This window comes from Brienomyrus brachyistius, chromosome 21, assembly GCF_023856365.1.
Source record: "Brienomyrus brachyistius isolate T26 chromosome 21, BBRACH_0.4, whole genome shotgun sequence".
In the NCBI taxonomy this organism is placed as follows: domain Eukaryota; kingdom Metazoa; phylum Chordata; class Actinopteri; order Osteoglossiformes; family Mormyridae; genus Brienomyrus; species Brienomyrus brachyistius.
The window spans coordinates 16,520,243-16,546,283 of NC_064553.1; the positions used below are offsets into that span (position 1 = coordinate 16,520,243).

General features: G+C 45.7%; 1 protein-coding gene across 13 annotated transcripts in view; it reads right to left on the bottom strand.

Moving 5' to 3' along the window:
• The window catches only part of LOC125716703 (adhesion G protein-coupled receptor L2-like), a 167,773-nt gene that overhangs the window by 53,501 nt on the left and 88,231 nt on the right, over positions 1 to 26,041 (bottom strand). For all 13 annotated transcript variants that reach the window (XM_048989314.1, XM_048989327.1, XM_048989315.1 and 10 more), the window contains exon 2: positions 11,170 to 11,350. In XM_048989314.1, coding sequence (XP_048845271.1) covers positions 11,170 to 11,266 — 97 coding nt within the window. In that variant the 5' untranslated portion in view covers positions 11,267 to 11,350. The remainder of the gene's footprint in view (positions 1 to 11,169; positions 11,351 to 26,041) is intronic.

A 26,041-nucleotide genomic window follows, 5' to 3' on the forward strand; every position in this document is an offset into this window, starting at 1 on the left:
ACAAAAACTTGAGAGGTATTTCATTAAATATACTGTTCTTAGTATGTTCTGACATTCTGTGGGTGAGGGTAACAATTACTGATTTATTGACTTTCTGGTTGGAAGTATTGGTGCTCAAAAAATTAGTGACCCTCAAAAAAAAGATATTATCTTATCAGCTGTAGTCGGGCAGCTGTGTCAGCCTGGTGGCCCGATGTGAAAACAAAACACCAAGCAGGACCAGGATTTGGGACCAAGGATGAGTGTATAATTATGCAATAAAATTTAATGAGATTTAACTCAAGTAACAAAGCTTTTTTCCTTCATAATTTGAACAGTAAAAAATCTCCATAATAACTATGTCTCTTCTGTAGATGGATCAACAGATTGATAGTAAATTTTGTTAGTCACAGAAATTTTGTCGGACCACAGAAGAGGGAAAAGTTTTACTGCCCCTTTTATTAGCAGGCTCTTGGAATAAATGCACAAATATCAATGTTTCCAAAGAGAAATCAAGCAAAAGCACATTAGTAATTTCTATTTCATCTCAGTAAACTGAAGACTGCATCTTTGCTCAGGACTGTGCGTAATACTTTTTATTATTTCTTTTAGTGCGGTTTTCTTTATTCCACTTTAAAGCGTGTCAAGTATGTCACTTAATTGAAACGGAAAACAATAAGTAAGATCTTCAGATGGGTGATACATTTCCCACAAAGCATTCCTATGCTATGACGACCTCCATTAACTCACAAGCTGAGACAAAGGGGGTTTCCCACAATGCACTTGGTGCTGGCCGTTTTCAATATGTGCTGTAGTTGGACGACAGTTCACCTTGGTTTTTCTTTTTTTCCGAAAGTCTTTAATCTTATTGTGCAATAAGAAACTCTTTTCGACTAGCAGCTAAATTAGCATTAGCCACGCCCATGGGATTGCATCACACACAAAAACAAAAAAATTAAATATGCAGTAAAGACAAACCTACCTATGCAGAACATAAAAAAAAAAATCTCTTTTCTGTTAGCAACGGAAATTGTTCAGCCTTAGTAAACAATTTCACATTAATATTAAGTCATACCGGTTTAATGACAGACAAATATAGTTCATATGTTCAGCGTCTGCTCCACTCACCCTAACTATACAATGGCGGGGGCTGAAGATTAAGCAGAAGAAAGTGATTAATTCCCCTCCTGCAACAGCACTGCGTCACGTGTCACGCTGCTCTGTGAATTATATAATACACACTCAGAGGTCTGCATTAGCTGTGTGATGCAAAATGTCGCAGGTCGGGCAGCCTCGGCGTAAGAGAGGCGATAATATCAGTAATTAAGCAGGCCGTCTTTGAAAACAGAGACGCTTTCCTGGCATGTATGTAAGAGGCAGAGAGGACTCGCTTCAGACGCCAGGGAGCGAGCAGCATATGGGAGTTAGCGTAACGTTACCGCAGGCCTGGCCTGCTTTCGTTATCAAGATCCTACACAGACAAACTCTTCATTTTTCCTGTAAAAGGTAGAACGACCCCCCTACGCCCCCACCCCGCAATAACGCAGCCCCAGCTGTTCTTCTGAACTCGTCTGGCATATGGAGAGGACGGACAAAGACAAAAACACAGAGATGGCGAAGCGATTCGGCGGCGAAGCATTTATCTCCCCGAGCCATGCGGCCTCCCCTGGCCGGGCCGGCATGTTGACCTTGCCATTCCTCTGTGCCTCGGTTGTTGTGGGGAGCAAGGTCACCAAAATAAAGGGGTCCTGCCCACGACTTTAGAGCCGCATGCGAGCCTGCGCACCCTCTCAGTAAACCAGTGTTCTGCTCGGCGAATGCGAAATCCTGCAGAACGGGCCAACGAGAGCGGCTCAAGCAAGCAAATATCCTTTCTGTACAACATATATGCTTACAGCTTCCTGGAGATGGTTACCACGCCAGCTTTTTTTCTGGACTAGAGTGCTTTGCTTTCCGTGTGGGTGGATTTCTAAGAGGCAGTCAGTCTTTTTCTTGCGCTGGACTTGAATTCCCAAAAAGAAGCGAACGTGTTCGGCGGACCTGAACACCCGCCCCCGTTCCCCCCCCCCACCCCCACCGTAAGAGAATACAACCTACAAATCGAGGCAGACGATGATTATGATAACAATTGTGTGATGGGTTGATGTGGATTCGCCTGGCAGGACTCCTGGTGGAGGAGGGGGGGGGCAGGTATCATCTTGGAGGTGTTTTTTTGGGGTGGAACGTGTTGTGTTTACCAACTGACTAAACACACAGGATGCAATCTGATTCACGTCATGGCCCCAAAACTGCCAGCACTATGTTAATTTATTCTGATTACCTAAAAGCAATTAAGGATCTCAACAGGTAAAACTTACGTCTTCATTCCAGGGCCACACTACTGTACAGTTTGTACTGAATATTTTCTTTGATGTCTCGGCACAGTCACTTAAATGCTAATAAAATAAATGTTCATATGTTTGGCCCTTGCTTACTGAAGTGGCGCAGATTCCTTTTGCTGCCTCGGGTCACAGTCTTGAACCCATAACCTTCCAGTCATAAGTCTGGTTCCCCTTAACAAGCCTACCATCTGTTGCCCCCTAGCTTGGTCTGGAAAGCATCCGCTCTCCACCTGTGTGAACGCGAGTGATAACAGGAAAACCGGGCTGTCTTCCTGCCTTTCGCCCACGACCGGCAAGCCGCGCCAAGGGGCTCGGGGTCACGTGTGCCATGCGGCAGAGTCTGCCGCCACCGCCGTCCGTGTGAGACACTGCTGCCAGGCTTCTAGGACCTGTCCGGCCACCTGGTCCAACTTTAATGCGCGCTCTGCTCTTCTCCCCTACCTGAGAAGATGCCGATTTTCTTTTATCATCAGTTTGACCATGGCTAACATTTGCAGATTTTCACAGATGGAACAATCACAGATCAACGCGGATGCTGCCAATGAGAGTCGTACCACTGTGTTCCGTTCTAGGGCCTGGCCGATTGGAATATTACGCATATATAAAGTAATCACTGTTTGCTTAGAAAACTTCTGGAGATCTGATGTCTCACAGAAAGGTCAGCTGTTCAGTTGGATGAGATTTTTTTTTTTTTTTTAATTACTCACAGATTACCTACCAGAGTACACTCCAAACCCATATCCAGACTTAGCCCACATAAAAAAAGGAGGGAAAGAAAGGACAGATAGGAGCAAGAAGCAGCTCTTCACCACTTCAGGCCCCTGCCTCCCTGATCAAAAGGGTAGGTAAAGCTGGAATTTTGTTTTCCAGCCAAAGAACAAAGTTTAGGCAAGCATGCTAAATCAAATCGCACTGACACAGTCACAGCCCCAGAGCGCTTTACCAGCGCTGAACGCACAGAAGGAGCACGGCGGCGCACGCCGGTACATCAGCCGCAAGTATAATGCCAGGCACCGCGGGCTTGGAAGACAGAAACAAAATTAATCAGCAGGCCCGGGGAATCGCTCGGGCCGGTCGCCTGACATCCTCCGCATTTCGCAGGGACAGTCCTTTTGTTTTATCCGGCATGCATTTTTTCTGGAAATTGGGCAGAGAAGGGAGAGGAAACAGAGCTGGGGCTGGCTCCTATTACACCGCCGGCGTTTTCTCGCAGCTAAAACTCGATCCTTAAAAACGGCACCGTCCCTCGCTCCGTTTCCGCAGCCGAGCTCATCTTTATGTAATATATAGTGTATTATTCTACCCCTCCTCCCCCCCATCGTTTTAACTGAAGACCTCCACAAGATGCCCATTAATGAAACTACACTCATATACTCACGTCTCGTGTTTTTATTCACTTTAAAATGATTAAATCCCTCGCCCGGCTCTCTGGATATTGAAATCTCTTTTAAATCAAATAAATGTTTGAACATATATTAAAGCTTGCGCGGTATCACTTTTATAGTCCACCTTGTGAGTTGCAGCCAAACATGCAGTGATTAAAAAGCTAGTTATAGCGTTACTACGTCTTGACAATATTACAGATCCTGCATCTTTGTGAATTACCTTCGTAATTATAGAGCCACATACCAATAATAGTTTTAATCTAATTAATCGCTCATTTTGGTTAATAAAAAGTCATTTATTAAGTACACAAACCCATAGCTGAGTAAGATTTTCTATTTATTTCTATATATACAGAAATCAGTGGTTGCGGGTGACTAAAAAAATAGGAGGGGGGAGAAGGGAATACATGTTAAAATATTACGATAGTGATTTTTCCAAAAAAGAGAGAATTTCAGTAATGAGTTATTTCAAGTTATTTAATCCTTTCTAATTTAATTTGAAAAACAGAGAAGGTACTACCTCCTCTATTATGTACGAGGAATAATGGTACCCATAATGCACCATGTAAGGGAACACCCCCCCAGCCCGGGCCAGCTTCGGGGGTGGTCTTGGAGGAATTCCGGCGTGACGTAGCTGCTCATACTTTTGGCGACGACTTTCCCCGGTGATACAAGGTCCTGGATGTCTCAGTGCGGAATATGCCGCTTTTGGCTCGATGGAATCCAAAAACATAATGACCCCTGATCAGAACAAACACGTTCTGCGTCACAGTAACCCGCAATTCAAACAGCATTTCGACGTTTAAAGGAGAGGCTTTGAAATCGTGATATCAGTAAATAAGTGGAGTTTTGATATGGTCTCCCTCCCCCACAAGCCTGAGTTTGACATCTTTCTTGAAATAATAAAAGGCAGCATTTTAACTATAGAGACGGCGCGCTGTGTTGGAGCTTCAGAGGCGGACGCATTCTTCCTTTAATCTCGGAAGCCCTTTTTAAAGCAAGTCTGATTCCCGTTTTAATACCAGGTCTGGGCGCTGTCACCAGCCATGGCCACACGATGCTGCCTTAATTACTCCCCCTTTTCAATGGACGCAGTTGCAATTTCACGATTACGGCTAGCTAGAGCTCCTGATATTAACAAACCGCTAACTGCCTCTTGAAAGACCTCAGGTGTGTCAAAAAGCAAGGAGCAGCGGGACAGTCTAACCCTGAATAAAAACTACGGATTGCAATATTTCCGTTATGTCTCATCGGTCCAGGCTGAGCGGCCTAAGCGTTACTAGCACACAAAAACAGGCACCTGTGCATTTATGCGTACACAAAAACACACTGGGAAATGCATCTAAATTGGATTTTTTTCTTGTGTTTTTTTTTCTTTTACACAAAGATCGTCCAGGCCCAATCAAACATTACCCAGGAAAAACAGATGAGAAATCTCTCAGGAGAAATGTCAACAGCCTCCTACAGAGGAAGCGTTAGTCTAGTGGATAATTATGCTTGTGTTGACAACAAGGTCTATTTTTTGCAATAACGGGGAGAACAGGGCCCTTCTAATTCAGCCAGACTTTATAAATGTATATTTTTATGAGGTCAAGGACCTCTCGCTACAGAAAGCAACCGATACAATTTATTCTGTTGTAAGGTCAAGCCCACCGGTGGTGCTCCTCTGGAAGGGCACGCCAAACTGCCAGCCGTATGAAATCAACGCCGCTCACTGCGAGCCACTGACCGGTGCTGAATCCCGACAGATTGCCGCAGTGACTGGGAGGCGTATCCGAGGGTGACCTTTGACCCCCACGTGGAGGTGTTCCCCCCCTGTGACGTCACAAAGAACCACAAACACCGCGTCAGATGCGCTTATCGCTTCCGAGGCACAACAAACTTGGCCCGTCCCCTCCACCCCTCCACAGCGGAGGCAAGCCGTGCAGGCAGGCGAGGAGCAGTCCTTCACGCTCCGGGTGCGTGATTATTCCGCTCGGCAATAACCTTGATGTGCTCCGCATTTCCTGAACCCCGGCAACATTACGCTAAGAACCGTGCGCGCAGACTGTCAACAGCGACACCGGCGCCTCTGTAAAATAAGCGCCGCCGAGATCCAGGAGCCCGAAATAAGAGTTTGCGCGCATCATATGTAACGGCTAGGGAAAGCTGATATGTTGTGTGTGTGTGTGTGTGTGTGTGTGTGTGTATGTGTGTGTGTGTGCGCGCAGAAGCGGTACGTGACGGGAAACAGATTCCTTTTTTCTTTCCAGTAAATCTCCGGCTCTTGTCTGCCTCGCTGCAGGTGCTATAAATGTCACACATGATTATTATCTGCAGTTTTGTATGTATCTGAAGTAGCTCCAGAGTACACGGTCTTGCATGAGCTCTGTTCAGACAGCGCGTAACTGTTAAGTGCACACTTATATACGAAAGACAATAAATTAAATACCATAAGAGGGGAACAGCTACAAAAAAAATCACGAAATATATACCTATAAAAACTGTAAAGCAAAAGAGAAGACAAGAGCTCCGACACTTGAGAACGTAACTATTTAATTACTCATTGATCTAATTGTACCCAGTAGTAAAAATCAATATTTCTGTAGTGGCGCACACTGGAAGAATGGAACTCGCAGAAACGTGGGTGGATCAGTTTACTCAATTAATCCACGTGTTATAACATCGTTAATATTAGTTTTAAAAGATTTTTTTTAATCATCAAAAAAGGATAACTTTAAATTATACCTTCTGGTGTTAATCAGGGTTAGCAGAATATACTGAACAGCAACGTGGACAAATATATTTTTTAATTCAGTGCTGCTTGAAGAAGAAAGCAGCAATTTCAGCAGTAAACATCGTATAAAGATCCTCGATCACATACGAGTCCGGCGCCGAAAACCCATCAGCGTTCAAAGTAACATTCTTCTTATTTGTAAAAACATGATAATACATTTAGGGCTTCTTTTACCCAACGGGATTATATTGAAATGCCCGGATGTTTTAACGCGCTGTTTTAAACGGGACCGTTTATTTTTAATATTTACGTTGAGTCACACATCAAATTCTACCCATCTTTAATCCTCCCAGATCCATGTTTTAAAAATATTTTTTACTTTATTCCCCCGATCGTGATGATTAAAGGAACAGCAGTACCGCGAGCGGGCTGGAGTCACACTTTCCCGCTGTGGGTTTTCAGTTTATTACCGCCTTACTCCAGATTTCCCAGGGACGGCACGCGCTGAGAGATCCAAGTGGCACTTAGATACCCAACCAACCACCACCCCCCTCCCGACACGATAATCTCCAAGTAAAGTCAAATTTCAGTCTTCCACAAATTGTCTTTCCCCCAAAGACAACCCAATGAATTACAAACAGTCAAAAAAGGAAGGAAAAAAAACAACAAAAAAATGTTGCCGAGTTACCCTGGTACAGCCCATATTATTTAAATGCTAATGCCAATAGGTGACACCAGCTATAAACTGTGACTATTTCTTACACTCGTTTTGGTGTTAAACTATGCTGGTGTGTCTAAAATGTGATTTGCTATTAGGTAACTGGCCAGAATGCTGGCATATTAGGGTTATGGACTGTGAATGCTGGCAAACTGTTTATTTCCTGAATCTGAAGGACCTTGTAGCTTAGGGGGAGTTGCTGGCTAACACCAAACCCACCATGAAATATTCCCAATAAAGACAGTCTCACACCCTGGTCTGTGCACTACTGCCATGATAAAGACGCAGGAAACACGATGAGCTGTCATAGCTAATGTATATGGCTTAGGTGTGGACTACGGTTGATGTGTTTCACATAAATAAAAGAAGGCAGAATGAAATATTCACAGATTACATGCAGATGGCACAATTTCCCTACTGGTTCAGAAGACGGGTCTTGCTAGTCTAGAGAATCACATTTAAAACTGAGATATCCTCCTCAGCTTTAAGCCCGGAGAACGCACTTTCGATCTGAGACAAAAGGGTATTAATCCTCAGAAAGGCCACAATAAAATTCCTACGATTAGCTAAAGATATGGCAGCTCCTGCTACGAAGATGAGTCTCGCAACCTAAATAAAACATCGTAGCCGGATTACAGCGAAGTCGCGGAAGTGTAGCAGAGGGAGAGGAACATCTGCCGGAGAGGACTGTTTGCAAACACGGACGGCTGGTGGACCACATAAGCAGGACCTCACGGATGACAGTCATCAGACAGATGCCCAGCACATCTGTTCAAGCGTGGTGTACGGTGACGGGGGAGTCCATACCATCATGGGGAGTAATGAAATGGACTTAAACTTCCTTATTCCTTACTGTACACATACCATTCGCATCCGCTCAAGCAAACACACATTCGCATCAAGGTGCACATCGGGGCAGGCTGTTTAGGACCAAACGCCTCCCACTACTCACTGACTCAAACCTCAATTCACCATCTAATGAAACCCACTCAAGATTAGTATGGTCCTCCGAGGCAGCTGTGTTTAAAGCAACTCGCCCTTCTCTTAGAAACTGCCATGCCGGCGAGGGACGAAGGCTGTTTTGGCAGACCCAATGCTCCTCCGAGGGAGAGGCCCCGGAGAAAACACCCTTGTTTACTCCGCAGAAAACGCTACGGACGGATACAATAACGACATCAAAGGTCTGGCTTGTATGTTCTGTGTTCTCCCAGACAAACGAGAAACACAGCAAGGGTATAATTCAGCTCTCCCACAATGCGACTTCACACATGTGGAGTAATCAGGCTGATGTTTTGGAGACAAAATGAAATGCTTTTTTAGCATCAGCCTCGCCGAGGAGCTAGCCCACCAACTTATAAACGGAAAGTAGCTAGCCACGGCCTTAACGACCTCATAAAAGCCCTCGCTTCAAAGCAGAAAGGGGCGACCACATCTTGTCGTCAAAAATGCCAGAGAAAGGCAGAGATTCAGTGCAAACGGCAGCAAATACAATATTAGCGGTAGCTCAGAGATTTTAAATGGTGCGATTATCGAAACATTTCATTAAATCGCCTGTCTTCACTCTTTCTTTTACCCTAATGGGAGAAATCGATGGTGGGTGGGATTAGTGCCGGCTGTCAATCATTGCCTGGTTTAACCCAATGGGAGCCAATAAGCTACTTGATGGGAGGTGGTGGCAAACCAGTAGGTGATCAAGAACAAACTATAATTCCACCCACAGTCTTATTGATGGCTCATTTTCCCTCATCGCTACTCAGCAGCGTTACCATGGAATTATTTATTACGACATCATCGTTTGTCAGTTGATTTCATTCAAAGTGACTTATACCCATTTATATTGGGTGGACATTTTAAATTTGAGTTAATTCAGTCTCTGAAGAGCTCTGAGGAGGTGAATGGTGTCCTTAATGGCCATACCCCCTACTGCCCAATTGAGGAAAAATGTACAGACATAACCAGCTCAGCCAGGGGTGGACAGTTCCATGCGGTGTGATGATTGAGCTAATGTGGAGACATCCATGGATGTTTACATAATTATGAATGTGCAGCCCATAGTACTTATTAGGAAGTTGATACCAAAATGCTGTTTCCTGTCAGTGCATTTTTGTTATTTGTCGCACTCAGATCTTAAGAAGCTTGAATCGCTGCTATTTTCTCCAGGGTTTGAATGAAACGCTAATGAAGAGTCCAAAGATAATTTCCTGACTAGCGGTTTTTAAGAAGCTAGGCTCTGATTGTACATCCGAGCATTCTTATAGCAGAGACAAAAAGCTAGGTTTGCATTTCACATCTCAGAATCTAATTTTACTGCTTCTAATGTTCTCACATTTCCATCACAAATCTATCCAGCTGTTTGTCATCTCCAAACTATGTGAAGGGCTGAGTTTAATTGTCGTTTCATAAAGAACCGAATCGAGAAGCCTTTAGATCTTTTTATTTGTTATATAAGATGACATTCAAGTCTGGAATGAGCTGTATTGACACATACAAGAACGACTAAATAATCATACAATTAACTGCTTGGCTGTAGGCCTGAACCATGGAATGACCGTGAACCCACTCTGGACATGATATCTTCAACTCAATAAACGTTTCTCTTCAAAGACCTGGCAAAAATGCGACTTCAGACCTGCAGTGGCATGAAGAGACATGCAGCACCACTTCTCTAAAGGTAACAGAAAAGCATTTTAGCTAAAATTAGCTTGTAACATTGCGATCGCAGGCCATACGAGTTTAAGTGATCTTAACTTCCCTCCACGTCGTAGTCAAAATGGCAGAGGGCACTAACAAAAAAGGTTAGTCAGATTGGTGATGACAAACTAACCAGAGCTAAGCAAAAAAAAAAAACGTGGGTCACTCCATGGTAGAAGATGAGAGAGTGTGTGTGTGTGTGTGTGTGCGTATAAATATATAATATACAGTGTTGTGCAAAAGTCTTAGGCAGTCAAAGAAAATGTTTAAAGCTATTTACCTCTATTTATCTGGGGACGTACATGGATATTTGCTCAGAACAAAAACACTAATATTACAGTATATTCAAATTAAGAGTAACAATACAAACTAGTAAGAATTTTAACTGTTGTCCAAAAACTTATTGACATCTACTGGGATGGCTAGATGAACACCGCTTTAGCTCCCAAACCTCTCCTCAGGGGCACCTCAGTTATTTCTTGTATTGATTAAATTTCACCAGCAGCTCACTTAATAAATTAAATTAGCTTAAAAAAAAAACAGTTGTTGATTAGCCAGAAAAGATATGATAGTGATAGAGTCAAAAATCCATCAATGTACTGGATGGTTGCTGCAAGTCCTGGGGTTATTTTAACAAATGTTTTGAAACGGCTAAGCTGACACACTTTGACAGGCATAATGTTACACCAACATAAAGATCATTTAAACATTATTTTCTTTGACTACCTAAGACTTTTGCACAGTATATATTTATACACACACACACACAAACTTGTATACATGACGTAATGTGTATGACACTGTCCCAGTTTCCTGTGCTTAGCATTTTGAAAATACATAAACAACACTGAGGTCAGGTGAGGTTTAAAAAATGTTGATTAAGTGTTCCTGTGAAAAGCAAAGTTTTTGGTTATGCAAAATTTGCGATGGATTTCAGAGGTCTGGGGACACCATGGATGCCGGATTTATTTTTTATGGAACAGATTGTGTTGGCTTACCAAAAACACTGTTCCTGTTACAGCTCCATAAAACAGCAGGAGCAGCATGGTAGCTCAGGATTGGGTTCGAATCCCACCTGGATTTTACAGGCCCTCCTCATGTTATACGGGATTCCCCTGATTTTCCTTTCACGGTCCAAGCACATACTGACCAGCCTCCCTAAATTGCCTAGAGTATGATTGTGTATGTGAGGGTATTTGCAGTGCAGACACCTTCTGCATTCTGGGATAGGCACCAGGATCCCCACCACCCTGACCAGGATAAATGGACAAAAACAGCAGATGAGAACATGAGGCCTACCTTCTGAGCACTGTAGTACAGTAAGCATCAACCACAATAATGGGCCGCGCTTCCTGCAGGAGCCTCCCATCCTCTTCTGCTTGGGAGCTTCCGTCATTTGGGGGGAAGTTTGACGGCGAGACGCAGGCCGCTGGTCACTGAGTCATCATCCGCAGCGGTGCTTTGTCATGCTCCTTATCGCCTGGAAGGGGACAGGGACGGCGTCAGGGATAGCTCATCAGGGTCCTGCTCTCTTACGGCCTGCCCTGCTGTTCGTATGCAGCTTCTTGGCCTTTTTAGACGGTAAGTTTCCCATGTGGGAGCTGCATGACACCGAAGCGCGAGACGGGATCACAGTAGGGAAGGTGTAAGGGAAGATGGAGGAGATGCCAGCTAGAGATGAACACGCAAACACACACACACACCTCCCCTACTGTCCACCAGCCCCACTATGATCTGCTGAAGCTGCGCTGTGCAAGTGAGCCCACCTGGCCTGCTCTCTGTGCTCCCTGCCTCGCCTGGCCTGCTCTCTGTGCTCCCTGCCTCGCCTGGCCTGCTCTCTGTGCTCCCTGCCTCGCCTGGCCTGCTCTCTGTGCTCCCTGCCTCGCCTTGCCTGCTCTCTGTGCTCCCTGCCTCGCCTGGCCTGCTCTCTGTGCTCCCTGCCTCGCCTTGCCTGCTCTCTGTGCTCCCTGCCTCGCCTGGCCTGCTCTCTGTGCTCCCTGCCTCGCCTGGCCTGCTCTCTGTGCTCCCTGCCTCGCCTGGCCTGCTCTCTGTGCTCCCTGCCTCGCCTGGCCTGCTCTCTGTGCTCCCTGCCTCGCCTTGCCTGCTCTCTGTGCTCCCTGCCTCGCCTGGCTTGCTCTCTGTGCTCCCTGCCTCGCCTTGCCTGCTCTCTGTGCTCCCTGCCTCGCCTTGCCTGCTCTCTGTGCTCCCTGACTCGCCTGGCCTGCTCTCTGTGCTCCCTGACTCGCCTGGCCTGCTCTCTGTGCTCCCTGACTCGCCTGGCCTGCTCTCTGTGCTCCTCACCTGCCTTCCTCACCTAGTCTCCTCCCTACAGTCCCCCGTTTGCCTTGACGCAGCACCCATGCCTCCGCCCCTGTGTGTCACTACCTGCTCCATGTGGGAAAACACAATTACTCCAGCAACGAGTCACACAGGAGGCCATTAAACACGTTTCTGTTCCTTCTTAAAGTGTGTATGTGGGGGGGGGGGAGAATAACTGTAGCTGATTCATCAACTTGCCATCAGAACCAACACCTGCAAACATCCTATCCACAAATACAGAGCGGAGATTTATTAGCATGTACTCCTCAGCCTGGGGGGTCCACCATACCCTCCCTTTACCTAAGACCCCCAACATGCTCTGTCTGTCTGTCTAATTTTATTGGCTTCCAGGCATCAATACAGCCTCCATATTCGATACACCAGCGTGTCACTTCAAGGGTGTCATTGGCGAATGGTTCGGACCCATCCCCACCCTGAACCCCCCCCCCCACTCAAAGCTATAAATAAAATACGACAATCAGAAATGATATTTTCCGATAAGGAGGGGCATCTGTCAGATTCCGCAGTTAAATATCGCTGCCGTCTCTCGGATTGGTATAAAAACACCATAATTTAACCATCTGTAATAAAAGAAGCTTGAGACGAGCAGGGGATGCATTTTATAGAAAGCGGGATAACGGGAATATCGTAAAACGAGACGGGATATTGACCTAGGGTGTCCGTCTCTATAAAAAACGCAAGGCTTCACTCGTGAAAAGGCAGAGAAATGCGTTCACCATCCGTCTCTCCTTTTTGCCTTAAAAACTGCCTGGTTAACTCATTCCTTAATGTAAATTGTTCCAGAACATGCACGAGAAAAGCAGCCACGCTAAAAATAAAACGTGCTTTAAAAAAAAGCAGAGCCCGCGGTCTCTGGGGCAGGAAGAGGAGTCGATGGGGGGGTTGGGCGGGGTTGGGATCGGACGTGATATTTGTATTCACCTCGTGTCCCGTCAGAATCTCTCTCCTAGAACCTTTATCACCGTATCTGCATTTGATAAGGGCTACAAATGCAGAGGGAGCAGGAAGCTGCCAGCAAGGCCTCAGCTCCCTCTGAGGAAGCAAGGAAGGGAACCGAAGCAACAGAAGGAGGGAACCCAAAAGCAGAATCTGAAAAGGCCTGCCCCCACTCTCGGGACCCTTTGTTTTTGCTTTATATTCTTCTTCTCTCCTTATCGGGCTGGGGAATCCAACACGCCCATTACCCGCGGTCCCCTTCCGGGACGTTCCGCACCAGGCTCCGAAGCTTGGTTCAGCTCCTCAGTCGTTACGGCACATGTGCACGAGGACTCGAGCGCTTTCAGACGTGCCGACGCAACAGTTCAGCCGGGCGGGTGGGAGGCCGTGAGGGATGGGGGGAATTAAAAAAGCTAAAATCCCCAGCATGTCGATATGGGTGCTCTGCTAACAGTTAAGCGTTAGTGTACACCGTGTCATGCTGAGAGTGTTAACGGGCCGATCGTTTAAGGCACCGGAGGCGAACACTTAGGCAATTTGCGGTGCACTGCCATCCCCCTCATTAAAAACCACGAGCTCTCCCTTCCCTGCTGGAGTCTTTTCTTCTCTTACTGGTAAGGCGACTGCCGGCGATCATCTCCAAATTGTTTCCTTTAATGGATCTGGACTTTGGGTCGAGTCGATTAAGTTAAAGAGGCTACCCTCAGTCCTGACAGACGCGCCGCCATCGAACATCTGGCCCCGTCGCTCCCCGGACTGTGATCGTGCGAGAGCAGCGAGAACAGCCAGGCCACCCGCTCTGCGGAGAGCCGCCCCCCCCGCCAACTTTTACTTAAACCCTCACACTCACGGCAGTGAGGACTCCACACGGTGCCGCTTTAAAGCCGAGTGATAAGAGAGCACGCGGCTCGTTTTTAAACCTGCCACCGCTGCTTCGGATGTGTTACACTCATCAAATGAACCCGCACAGAAACTCTAATTTTTTTCCAGCAGAGAAGCCAGCTGCATATTGGTACGATCCACACAGAACTCCTTATGGGGGGGGCAAACAACAGAACTTGCAGTGGTCTCACCTTTATAGGGAAATTAACCCCCCCACCACCACAGAGCTGTCACCTGCTCCGAACCTCTATCAGCTTAAGCAAACCATTTACCCAAAGTAAATATTGAGTTTCAATTAGATGATCTGGCAGGCCGCAGAGACTCGGCGCACGTGATCCGGAGCGCTGACAGCCTGAGATTTCGCTCCTTTTTCACGTGGACAGGTTCGAATGACCCTCCGCACCAGTTACCCCCCGACGTCCCATATCTGACCAACGGGTACGAGGCTTCATTTGTGCCGCTAAACACTGGGGGCTGTGTTTCATTATAAATTCATGCCATGGCCCCCTTACTGCAGAGAGAATTTTGCAGCATTGATCTACGGTACGGCATCTTACCTCTACTGTTGGATGTCATGTTTGCATGTGCGTCATGTTAACATTGCGCGAGAGACACCGAGTTTTAAATCCAACCCCACCCGTCAAAAAGTCAATATGAGGGCACCGAGAGCCCAGGTCTTTCACCATGCGAGTCCTTCTTCCCGCAAGATGAACGGGCCGGCAGAGCATTATTCAGCGCACCTCTATGGCAATAACTTCGGCGCAAGCCGCTCATTCTGCAACTGCGATGCAATCGTAACTTGGTATGACAAAAAAAAAAAACCTCAAACAGAAAAGAAAAACCCCAACGTTGAGCGGATGGTGGCGTTACCAAGGCAACGCAATGCCCGTTGCCATGGCAACCGGCTTTCATATACAGAAAAACCATAGATATCTACACGACCGTATCAGACGTGAAATTTGACGCTAAACTGCTGTATTTTCAGTTCCATCAGAATGGGGGAACAGTTTAACGCATGCAGCAAAATGAGCAGGAGACCAGGCGTCTATTCAGAAGCTCATGCCCCCCCTTTCAGATGCAAATTACAGCCAGTTTATAGTTTTTTATATTCAGCATCTTACAACTATGTTGCATTAATACTTTACAAGATTATGTAATTTTTTAACAGTTACAACAAGCCCACTGTGAAGTGAAACTTAATAATATCACTGCTTCAGTCCTAAGACTGGTGGCACTTATTAAAAAAATGCATAGAATTTTGTTGATCTCTGACGACTTTTGCAGGCTAAACTTGTGTGTTAGGGTGCAAAATGAAAGCAGATGCCTGTGCATTTCTGTACAGACTGCAGCAAATATTAGAGAGATTAACTTGCATGTTTTTGTGCAAGTGCCAAAAAAGTACCAGCAGAAAATAACCCGAATATTTGCTTTTTCTAAGTGCAAAAGTGTGAAGAAGTGAGTGCTGGATGAGGATCGACTTTGGCTTCTCAAGATGGTGGCGCGCCCACCCAACCGCTTGGCCGTACACCCGCCCCGACCCCCCCCCCAAAAAAAACACATACCTACTAAAGAAGGACTAAATGAAGTGAAAGATGGAGGAGAAGGAGCTGGACGCCTGACGCAGATTCCACCCAGCAGCTCAGAACAGACTGGGGGGGGGGTTAGTTGTTTGTTTTTGAATCAAAGAAACAAAGCAAAGCAGATCATTAGCTAGTTAGAAAATAAATTCGAAAAGCCACTTCACAGAATGAGGCACGGAAATGAAACAAACGTCGACAAGGAGACTATTTGCTTTTTTTAAAGTCATAATCGCTCTTCAGTCTTCTGGTATGTGAATCCTCCAGAGCCTGAATCGCCGAGACGCGAGAACCAGAAGAGACCGGGAAAAGAATTCATTTAACATGCTTATAAGGCTAACAGTTTAAACAGACTCACTCAGCCTTTCGCATTAACCGGCGACGCGATGTAAAGCCGCCCCACCCCCGGACCGAGCTCCGTTCATGACAGAACCTGAAAAAGGAAAAGTCTCCGGGAACCTTTTATTCTGCAAATTTGCTTCCCTGCCTGCCGCCCCCACTGGAGGTGTAAAATTAGCCCCCGCCAAGGGATGAAACAGTTACCGATCGAGTGAGACAAGCGTCACACGAGGCAATCAGACGATGCCGGTCCGGCGGGACTGACACGGTACACGCAAGGACAGCCCCTGGCTGACTTCCCCGCAGTCTCACCACCGATATTTTTCATGACCTTCAGCGGGCGGACGTGAGGGAAGGAGAGCGAGAGGCGACGGGAGGCAGGGCGGCGTTCCCGCCCGGTAAAGCGAGACGACTGCCACCCTCCACATTACTCAATACTCAAAGGCGGCCTGTGCAGGGCGAGGCCAGCCACTACCACCGTCTATAAGGCTAGTGATTAATTATCAGCCATCCAGTCGTCATTAATCAGCTTCCCAGCCAATGGGACAGGGTAGGCCAGCCCCGGTTCAAACGATCTACTTTATTTACTCCTCTGACGATCGATCCTGCAGCGGCGGCTGGAAATCAGACGTCTTCATAACGCTCAGAAGCGTCAAGCGAGCAGACAGGGTCGCCGTTTAGTCCTGCAGGAGGGGGGAATGTCCCCACTGGCACCTCGAGTGGCTTGCCATCGCCAAAAAACATACTGTGATTTGTTAATTACCCACACACTGGATATTTTCACACCACACAAATCAAAAATAATTCTGTGCTCCGGTACATTTCTGTCTCAGTCCTCCCGGGAGCGTCAGAACAAAACTGGGGCCACTGCCACATTTCTCTGGGTATCGATCCGAGTGTGGGAGACTGCCAGAATCATCAGACTCAGGGGTGAGAAAAGAACCTCGGGGCCCCAGGTAATTTCGGTCCGTTGTGGTTTGTACTTAAGAAGGCCGGAGAGCGAATGAGACGCTGCAGACTTTAGGGTCGTCAGCCGACACGGACTGAGAACATCAAAGAAATCGCTGAAAGGAATCTGCCCTGAGCACCATTCTCAGCCCTCGTTCTGAAAGGCAAATAGCAGAGCCTTTAATAATTAACGTGAGCTGCGGCCCCAAGTTTACCGGCGCGCTAAACGCTCAGCTCTGTCATCACATGCGTTATTATTATGCGGCAGAACTCAAATTCGCCGCCTAATCAAATCATGCGATTTAACTGATAAATTGGCCTATATGGAGGCAAAAAGCCACTTTTTATATGGGAAGAATATCTTGACATTTTCAAAAGGATTCATTCAAATTAATAGCTATCTCACAATCGATCTGAGGGGAAAATAAGGAATCGTAATAATATTTCTCAAAAGAGAGCATATTTTACAACTTAAATTGAACGTGATACATATGTCATCGCGATACTGATGTTTGCTGATGTGAATTCCCACAGAAAGCTGACTATTGTAAATGCCATCATCATTCAGCAACAACGCTAAATTAATTACTGTGGGATCCTGGGGATTGGAACCATGATAGGCTGCACATGCCAATATTTCTCATCCTAGAAATAAATATTTAATACATGTATTAATTTCATTAAGGTTTGCCATCATGAGAAAAAAACATCACGATTAAAAAAATTTAGAAAATCAAGCATAAACCATTAAACAGCTATCGAAAAATAAGCGCACTTTTGAATTTAAACTCAAACTCCCATTACTGAGAAGTAAAGCACAGCCGTAGCAGATGAAATCATAAATTAAAAATAAAAATGCCAACCTAACTGACAGCCTGTATCATGCACAAAATATAGCACATTATTAGCAACAGTATTATTTATAATTGTTAAATTTTTCAATAGAAAATCTGTAAATAAAATGTACTATTACATTTTTGAAAAACCCAATAAATCAAAAACATTATCATAAAGATCCATATTTTTTCCCCTTGTAAACACATCATAAATCCCATTACACTAGGATAAATTAAATTTAAATAAATTAAAACAATACAGATTTTTCTAACAAGCTATTATTATTATTATGATTATTATTATTATTATTATTATTTGATCTGCCGGCACAGATCAAAAGGCCAAAACTCCTCCTTTCAATTGGAAAGGCTTCACTCCCTCGGTCAGACCTCGTGTGTTTGTCTGTTCCCCACCTGCCCATCTCTCCTCCTCCTAAAAAAATCTGCAACGATATGCACTACAGTCAAGCCACGTCTGCAGCATTTTCTTCAAAACCGTCCGGCTGAGCCAAAAAAAAGAAAAAAAAAAACAATCCCATTATTAATTATAATTCCCATAATTCCCAGCATACATAACAGGAAAGGTTGGGGAACACTGACCTATTACTCTTCATGTTCAAAATGTCCCCACGAATGAGCATTAACTGGTAGCGTGAGGCCTGGTTTGTGTTCCTCTGAAAGGCTACACTCTAGCATTTCCCCTCACCAAGGAAATACCTCAGGAACTCTGCATTCATTTAGTATAATTCCACCCATAGAACCCCCCGCCCCCCCACCTAAAAACCCAGTAACAGTGAAGCTCCAATATGAGATGGAGGAAACCTATACTCAGGAATGTTGGATCTAAAACACGAGGCGTTAGTTAGTGTTTATGGGGACACAAAATCGTGCAACAAACATTAGAAGGAGCCCATCTTCAATGACGGTAGCCGTGGGCAACTGGTACAGCAAAAACCATCCTACACTTGGAACAGTTTAAAAAACAAAATCTTTTCTTTTTCATTTCATCAAACTCTGCCATGGACATGCAGGACTGTCACATACAGGAGTCTATTTCCAAATTTTATTTATTTATTCCTTTTTTTTAACGTATTCCAGGCTGTTTAGAGACTCATGTTTTTGTCCACACCAAACTCCACAAACCGTGTTAATTATTTATTGAAGATAAACAGCATTGAGTTTCCAACGCTTCCGACCGACTGTAGCCAGCTGGCTGCTTCGTGACCACATCAGTTAGCTACATACCTTTGTAATCGCGCGACTATAACAAGGAACAAAATGTAAACACGTCTTACCGCCTCGTTTTTTTCCCCCCAGCACTACAAATGTTGATTTTGACACCAATACAAGACAATTCCTGGAAATAATCATTAGGAGGACATATCCAGCTATGTGATTTAAGTGAATGAAATCGCAAAGTACTTTGGATAAAACCATCGCATAAACAGCAGGGAAATAACCAATGACTACTAGTTACGCGTTTCCTCCAAAGCTGGAGCAAAACAGAGCGCAGAGCCGTCAGATTAACGCCTGAACTAGAGACAGCTGGATGGGAAATTATCTCGCCATGCAGGTTCAGAAGTCTCATGTGAGTCAATGCTCAACCAAAATGTTTTGTGTTCTTAGGTGTTGCATGAAAATTCATAGTCTACTATCATTTCATTCTTTCTGTCAGGTAATTACCCGCCGCTGACCCTGACCAACGCCAAGCATCTTTAGAGAAATACATATTAAAACAACACACGCCTAGTAATTCATTTTGAGCCTAGAAACTAAATTAAATCAGTCTGATCCGAGCCACAACAATCTGGGCCCCGGCGACGCTGAACCTAGGGCCGGACGAGGAGCGGGAAGTTAGCAGTGAAGCCTGGAGGAGATAACGTCACAGAGGAGGGCAAATGAGATCTCTTCCTGTTCAAATCCCAGCTCAGGACTCCTGCGGCTAAGGTCAGCGCCATAACCTAGATCAGGTATGACACCCCATCTGTCTTCGTTTCTTGGTAATCCACTGGAATGCGATTACTTCCCATAATACCCAAGTTATATAAAACCCACAGATTAAAAAAAGGCTCGGCGAATGCATAAATACCAGCATCTCCTGATAGCAGAGTTTTTTTTTTTTTTTCATGTACTACCCTGTTAAACGTGACACGTGACGTTACTGCAAAAGCCGTGTCTTGTGGTGTGTTTTGTTCCCCCCCCACCCACAAAGACCGGAGGCAAGAAAGCAAGTTGGTGCATTTTATTCCGAGTTGTAGGAATGACAATCAAGGTCACAGGGACAAAGGGTCTGTTGGAGGGCCTCCTTTCGCACGACGGCAAGCAGCGAGAGTGACGAGCACCCTGGCCATTGGAGGACATATTCAGAGTATCCTGAACGACAAAGTGCACGCTTAGCCAATCAGGAGGCTGCAGAGTTCCTCCACGCCCCCCCCCCCCCCCCCCACACACATACACTTTTCCGCTTCTTAACCACAGTACGCTATTTCACGATAACCTACATACATGCAAATGCATGTCAAATATGCCCAAAGCCACCATAAAGAGTGATCTCATGAATGATGAGTGTCATCTGCCTCATCATGCTTTTGGGATTTTTTTTTTGTCCCCCAGACACTTACATTTACCCTTTGACTGGAAATTATAACTGCAATGTGGGTGTTTAATTTTTACTTAATCATGAACATTTTCCTGGTCGGCATCCACAATGGAAGTTTCCTCAAAATTCCGCACAAGACATTTCCATTTTCCACCTAGACGGGTGTGAAAGGAATTTAAACAGAAAAAAATCTCATGGCCTGACACCATGTAATAGCGAACGATAAGATTTCATTTCAGACTGTACCTTTCAGGTGGTGCAGGAGGCCAGAATGAAGGAAAGTGCCAATTCCTCCCACCCTATCTAAGAAAATGTGAGCTGGGTCTCCTTCACTAAATATACTCACAACGTCCAGCAGAGACACAACAGAGAAATGCAATGGAGATCAGATAAATACATGCTAACTTTGAAGGGTACGAGACCAGAGGTGGTCAGCTATTAACGCAATTATGTATATAAGAGGCACATGCTGATCTGTGATTATTAAATCTGCCTCCTTCCAACAAGACAAGCCAAAGGCAGCATTATTTATCATCTACTCAAGCATGTTGCTACTTGACGGTATGGCAGATTTACCACAGCACTTAGCAACAAACAAACAAGAAAATGTGTGTGGAAAATATTATAATGCTATAAAACAGATCCGTCGGTCATGTAATTTAGGGGGAAACATTAACACATGGCAGGGTAATCGGCCCGATTCTCCTGACACGCGGATGAAAATGTGGCTGACAGGTAGCCAAAAATTTCTGCCTTTCGTACACGCCGCCCCAGAAGCAATACGTGATGATTCGCGAATGGTGTGCGCTTATAGGCATGCAGGCAAGAAATACGTAAAAACCACAGCCAATGGCCAACAGGCTAACTGTGGTTACTCGGCAGGGCAGGGTGTTAAGGGAGACGTGATTGGGTGACATTTATCACGCTTTCTACAAATGTACTACTAGTATGTGCAGCCCCACACTTCAGTAATATGCAGATTCACAGTTAAGACTGCAAAACTAAAAAAGCAAGATATAAATTAATAGAATGTAGAGTCTTATTTCAGAATTTTAAAATGTGTGCAAAGGTGCCAGAGACAAAATTCCGCATATATAAATATATATATTTATATATAAAAAACATCAACTGTTAAAAAAAATACAAAAATATCTTCTTTTGCCAATACTAATATCATCTACCTATATTTACTTTGTGCCACTTTGCATTTGTAAAAATTTCAAGGCTTGCTGCAAAACCGTAGAAGATTGCTTGTTTACTTGTTTAGTACCACAATCTGCACAATATGATTAATTAAGTAAGGTAGTCCGGCTGCAGGTTTTAACACCTTGGGCTGGTTCCTAATTGCAGCTATCCATTTAGCGGGTTTTCATTTTTCTTTCACTTTCAGTTTGACAGGTTTTTTTGCGTATGTGCTTTGGGTGGAGAATTTTACAACAAATGTCTGTACAAGGCTTTACAGTAAGACTTGGCTGCTGTGCCAGAAATGCAGCGGGATTCGGGTTTCACTGCTGCGGCACTTTCATTTTTAGGAAGATCACTGACGTTTCTGACGGGGGGAAAATAATAATGAAAAAGGTTAATAAAAAAAACCTGGCACTTGTAGAATAAAACGTGGGGCACCTCCAGCTGTTCAGATGGTAATATTACATGACACTTGTGAAAGGGACACGCCTTCCTGGCGTATCCGGCACGCCAGGTGCAGTCCTGAGATAGCCCTGATCCATTATGACTGAGGGACACAGTTCACACCTCGCTCGGGGCAAAGTACAGCGCAGTGCCGCACTCGCTCGGAACATCCAGGGCTGCTTTGCCCATATTTTAATTAACGACCGGTTGTCCATCTGGACAAAGTGGAAGCAGAGACCCATCGGACTCAAACGGGCCGGCCGTCTTAGGCCTGTCTGCAAAACCAGTGGCAGCAAGAAGGGAAAAACCTGCAGCTTCGTAGCACATGATCTTACACATTTAATTCTAATTACATTTAAGATTTTTTTTAATTAAACAAAAAAGAAAATCACTACGGATGCTTACTAGCACTATCTATAGGGTAATTATTATTCACAACTTGCCAAGAAACTCCATCACCCAGAATCCTTTTACAGCCAGAAAAGAAACACCAACGTGGCCCTTGGCTAAATGTCAAAATTGAAAAAGTATATTATTCATACAATTGTTTCTCCAGTGCATAGAGACACATATGCACTTCTAAGGAAAAAAAAAAGAATTTCTCCTTAAATTAAATCAAGCTTTGTGCCTGGTGTCACTGCATGCTTTCAGACGGTGCCGAAGGCTTCAGTGGTGTAAAGTACGACCGAAACAGACGATTCTAGCTGTCAGGACCTCTTCATCATACAATATTTCCTAACACGGCCAACATATAAATTTCTCATAATAATTAATTATGTTCCCATCGGCAGGCAAGATTAATATCCGGAAAACGCATAAAATGCCTTCTCTAATCGTAAATGACAGCAACGTAATAATTTTCAAGTCTAAACCAGAATGCAGAAGGTTTATTATAATTTAAACACCTTTTGTGTTAATTGCATTTTAGTTTTACTGTGATACAGGTCAAATTTCCTTGTTACACAGCATAAGATCTTTACCATCAAGTGATCACTAAGTGGGGGGGGTGGGCGGGGCTGGAGACCGGGACATGGTACAATATGAAGACATGAACTTTTGTGTTTCGATATTTTTCACTCACAGTGTTATTTTTCATACCAGAGTCTAAAACCCTGATATGGACTGATGTCGTTCTGTAAGTACACTGCTGTTTACTGTCTCTATGTACGTAATCTCGCAGATCTGCACGTCAATCGCAGTCAGAAGGTCATCTGGGACGCCATGACATTCATTTGATTATGTGTAGCCTTCTGGTCCATGTTTGTTTCTACAGATAACCCAACATTACATTTGGGTCCGAGTTCGGGGGAGGGGGGTGTTTGGACAAGGGCAGGGATTGCACTTTAATATCTCTGTTTGGAGTGACATTTGTCCAGGCAATTTCCAGAGGCATTTCCGGCAAGCTGTCGGTGTGACCTGGGCTCGGCGGTTCGGCACCGTGCCCCTGCCGAGAAGCGCCTCATCCTATTGGCTACCACTGAGACAGGAATCACAGATGTACTCGTCCGTGGAGCCAGTTTGCGGGAGTTCTGGGGAGTACGCCCCAGGGCGGGCGCTGCATTTCCCGCAACAGCCGCCAAATGTATAAAAGTCGGCAGAGAGAGGCGGCCCATCACACAGCAGCACGCTCATCCGATAACGAACTCACCAAGCACTGCATAGAGGCAAGGCGCCCGCAATAATCGCTAAAAAGAACGAGTCAACCCACCTTTCCAGAAGTTTCAATAACGGAGTTTAAACACTGTAGCTAAACTTCAGATATTTTGTCACAAAACATGCTACATCTTAACAAAAGAGAAACTTTTTCATGTACCCATCTCTGACCCCAAAATCCATCTCTTCGCTATTTCAGGATTTTGGTGGGGGGACGGGGGCACACCCATTCACTCATGAATATTCATATGTACGCTGGAGCGAAAATCACCCGGCAACCAACGCGACTCAGCCTAGTTTCTACACACCGGCTAAACGCCGCTCTCGAGACTAAAAATGAAAAGTGGATCAAACAGAAGACGAGCCGGAAGGGGTGATGCTGCTTGGTTTCACGTGCTGGGATGATGGCCGTCAGCTAGCTGCATAATTAGCCGCTGGACGAATGAATAGCGAGGCTCAGATTAATGCTTCACTGCGATATCGTGGACGTCACCCAGTTCTGCAATGGTCTGAGAAGCAGAGCTTGTTTTGTGGAGGCCTTCAGCCCGATGCCACTGTCCCTCTTTGGTTCCCCGGCAGCTCGGGCCCTTGGCACAGGTGAGTGTTCATTTCTCCATCCATCAGCCAAACCAGTGCACCGCTTCATACGTAGGATAGGGGGCGACACTGCGACAAGCTCCGAAAACACGCACAGGGAGCGGGCATGGTACCGGAAGTGCTGTCGGGAGCGGCCCCCCCATGTTCTCCTAGAGGGTCGACCTCCCAGGACTTCAGACATGCAAAAGTTCCAGGTTCACCCAGCGCGCAGTTGGAGCCCCCACCATCCGGCACCCTTGTGCCCCCCCCCCCCCCCCCAAAGCTCATTCACGGGGATGAAACCGCAACCCTCTAAAACACGAGCTCCACAGCCGGTCACACCCCGCGGCAGCGTAATAAAACACCTCACTGTGCCCTTAATTCCCGAATTCCTTCCCGGCTCCTACCCTCGACGCGTGTCGCCACCTACGTGGTCAGCTGTACCGCGTCCAAGATTGATGCCGTGCCCCCCCCCCCCACTGTACAGCCCCTCAAGAGGCTTCTACCTGCCAAGGACTCCCCCTCTGGCTACTACAGCCTTCAACTTGGCAGCACTGAGGGTCCTTCCCAGAAAAGCATACATCCAGGAGCTGTCTGGAGCCATTACACGTGTGCGCACCCTGGAAAACATCTAAACACATCTGATAGCGTTCTTAAGTAATTACATTAGTGCTCCTGACATACGGGGACTCCCGCTCATGTACACGCCGTGCCTCGTTGCACAGGCAGCGTAGAGACGGCCATTTCATCTTGTTAATGTTGCATTTCTGTAGACTTATTTCCCGGCCGCACTCTGATGGGACACGCGGCCCCGCTATGGGGGAGATCGCGCACTACGCTTCGGGTGCTGGGTGCCGTATCGGATGGCCTTTTATGGATCCCGGCACTTGCGCACCCCGCATCCTGGGCTATACGTTTCAAAACAAAACAGAACCGATTGCGAGCCGTAATACTGGAGGAGCGCGGCCAGGAATAAAAAATGCATGGCTTTTACAACAGAGCGCTCCATTAACGTTCGGCTTCTCGTATGAAGTTTGACATCCACACCGGGACCGCAGGGGGGAGCGGGGCAGCACAAGCAGTCTCTGAAACGTCCACATCTTCGTGGCCTTGACGGCTCAAAAGGCCCTTTATGGATTTTCTTTTTCTTTTTTTTTTGGAGCCTTACAAGAGAGATACAATGTAGGGGCCCTAATTTACTCCATTAGGTGTTGGTTCATACAAAGAATATGAAGACCAAATAAGAATTTAAAAATGTCTCCCCAACAGACAAGCAGGGAACAAAGCAGTCAGGCCAGCCACAAATATAGGAAACAATCCTGTCTTCCCTCTAACCCTAAATATCCCCCTGACCTTTGAAAAATACAGCCTACCCTAAATCTTACAGCAGATTTCCTTGATATTTTAAGGAACTTCCTAAATCTATCTGTTTTAAAACGGTCGGGGGTCCAAAATTTTGGTAGCAGGGGGGTGGGGGTAACACGTCAGCAGCTGTTTAACATTTTTAAAGGATTTTAATTAAAGTATTAGAGGAAATGGACGCACGCATACTGGCACGCGCTCCCTCAGAATCGCCTCCAACGCCATGCGACCGGGCGCGACCCCGGGCGGGCCGACAAGGACGACATTCAAACCCTGCGCGTCGATGAGCGGGAGGGGCGCGCGTCAGCAGGCATTATCCGCGGGGGCTGTTCCTGGCAGCGATGAAACCCGAATCACCTGTTTGCGGGATCGCGAGTGAGCGATATGGGGAAACGCGGAGCGGGGCTCACGTCGTCAGACAGACGAGGTCAAAGCCTTACCAGCCAATCAATCAACTAATGAGCACAAAAAGTAAAGTTTAATATGTCCTCCTT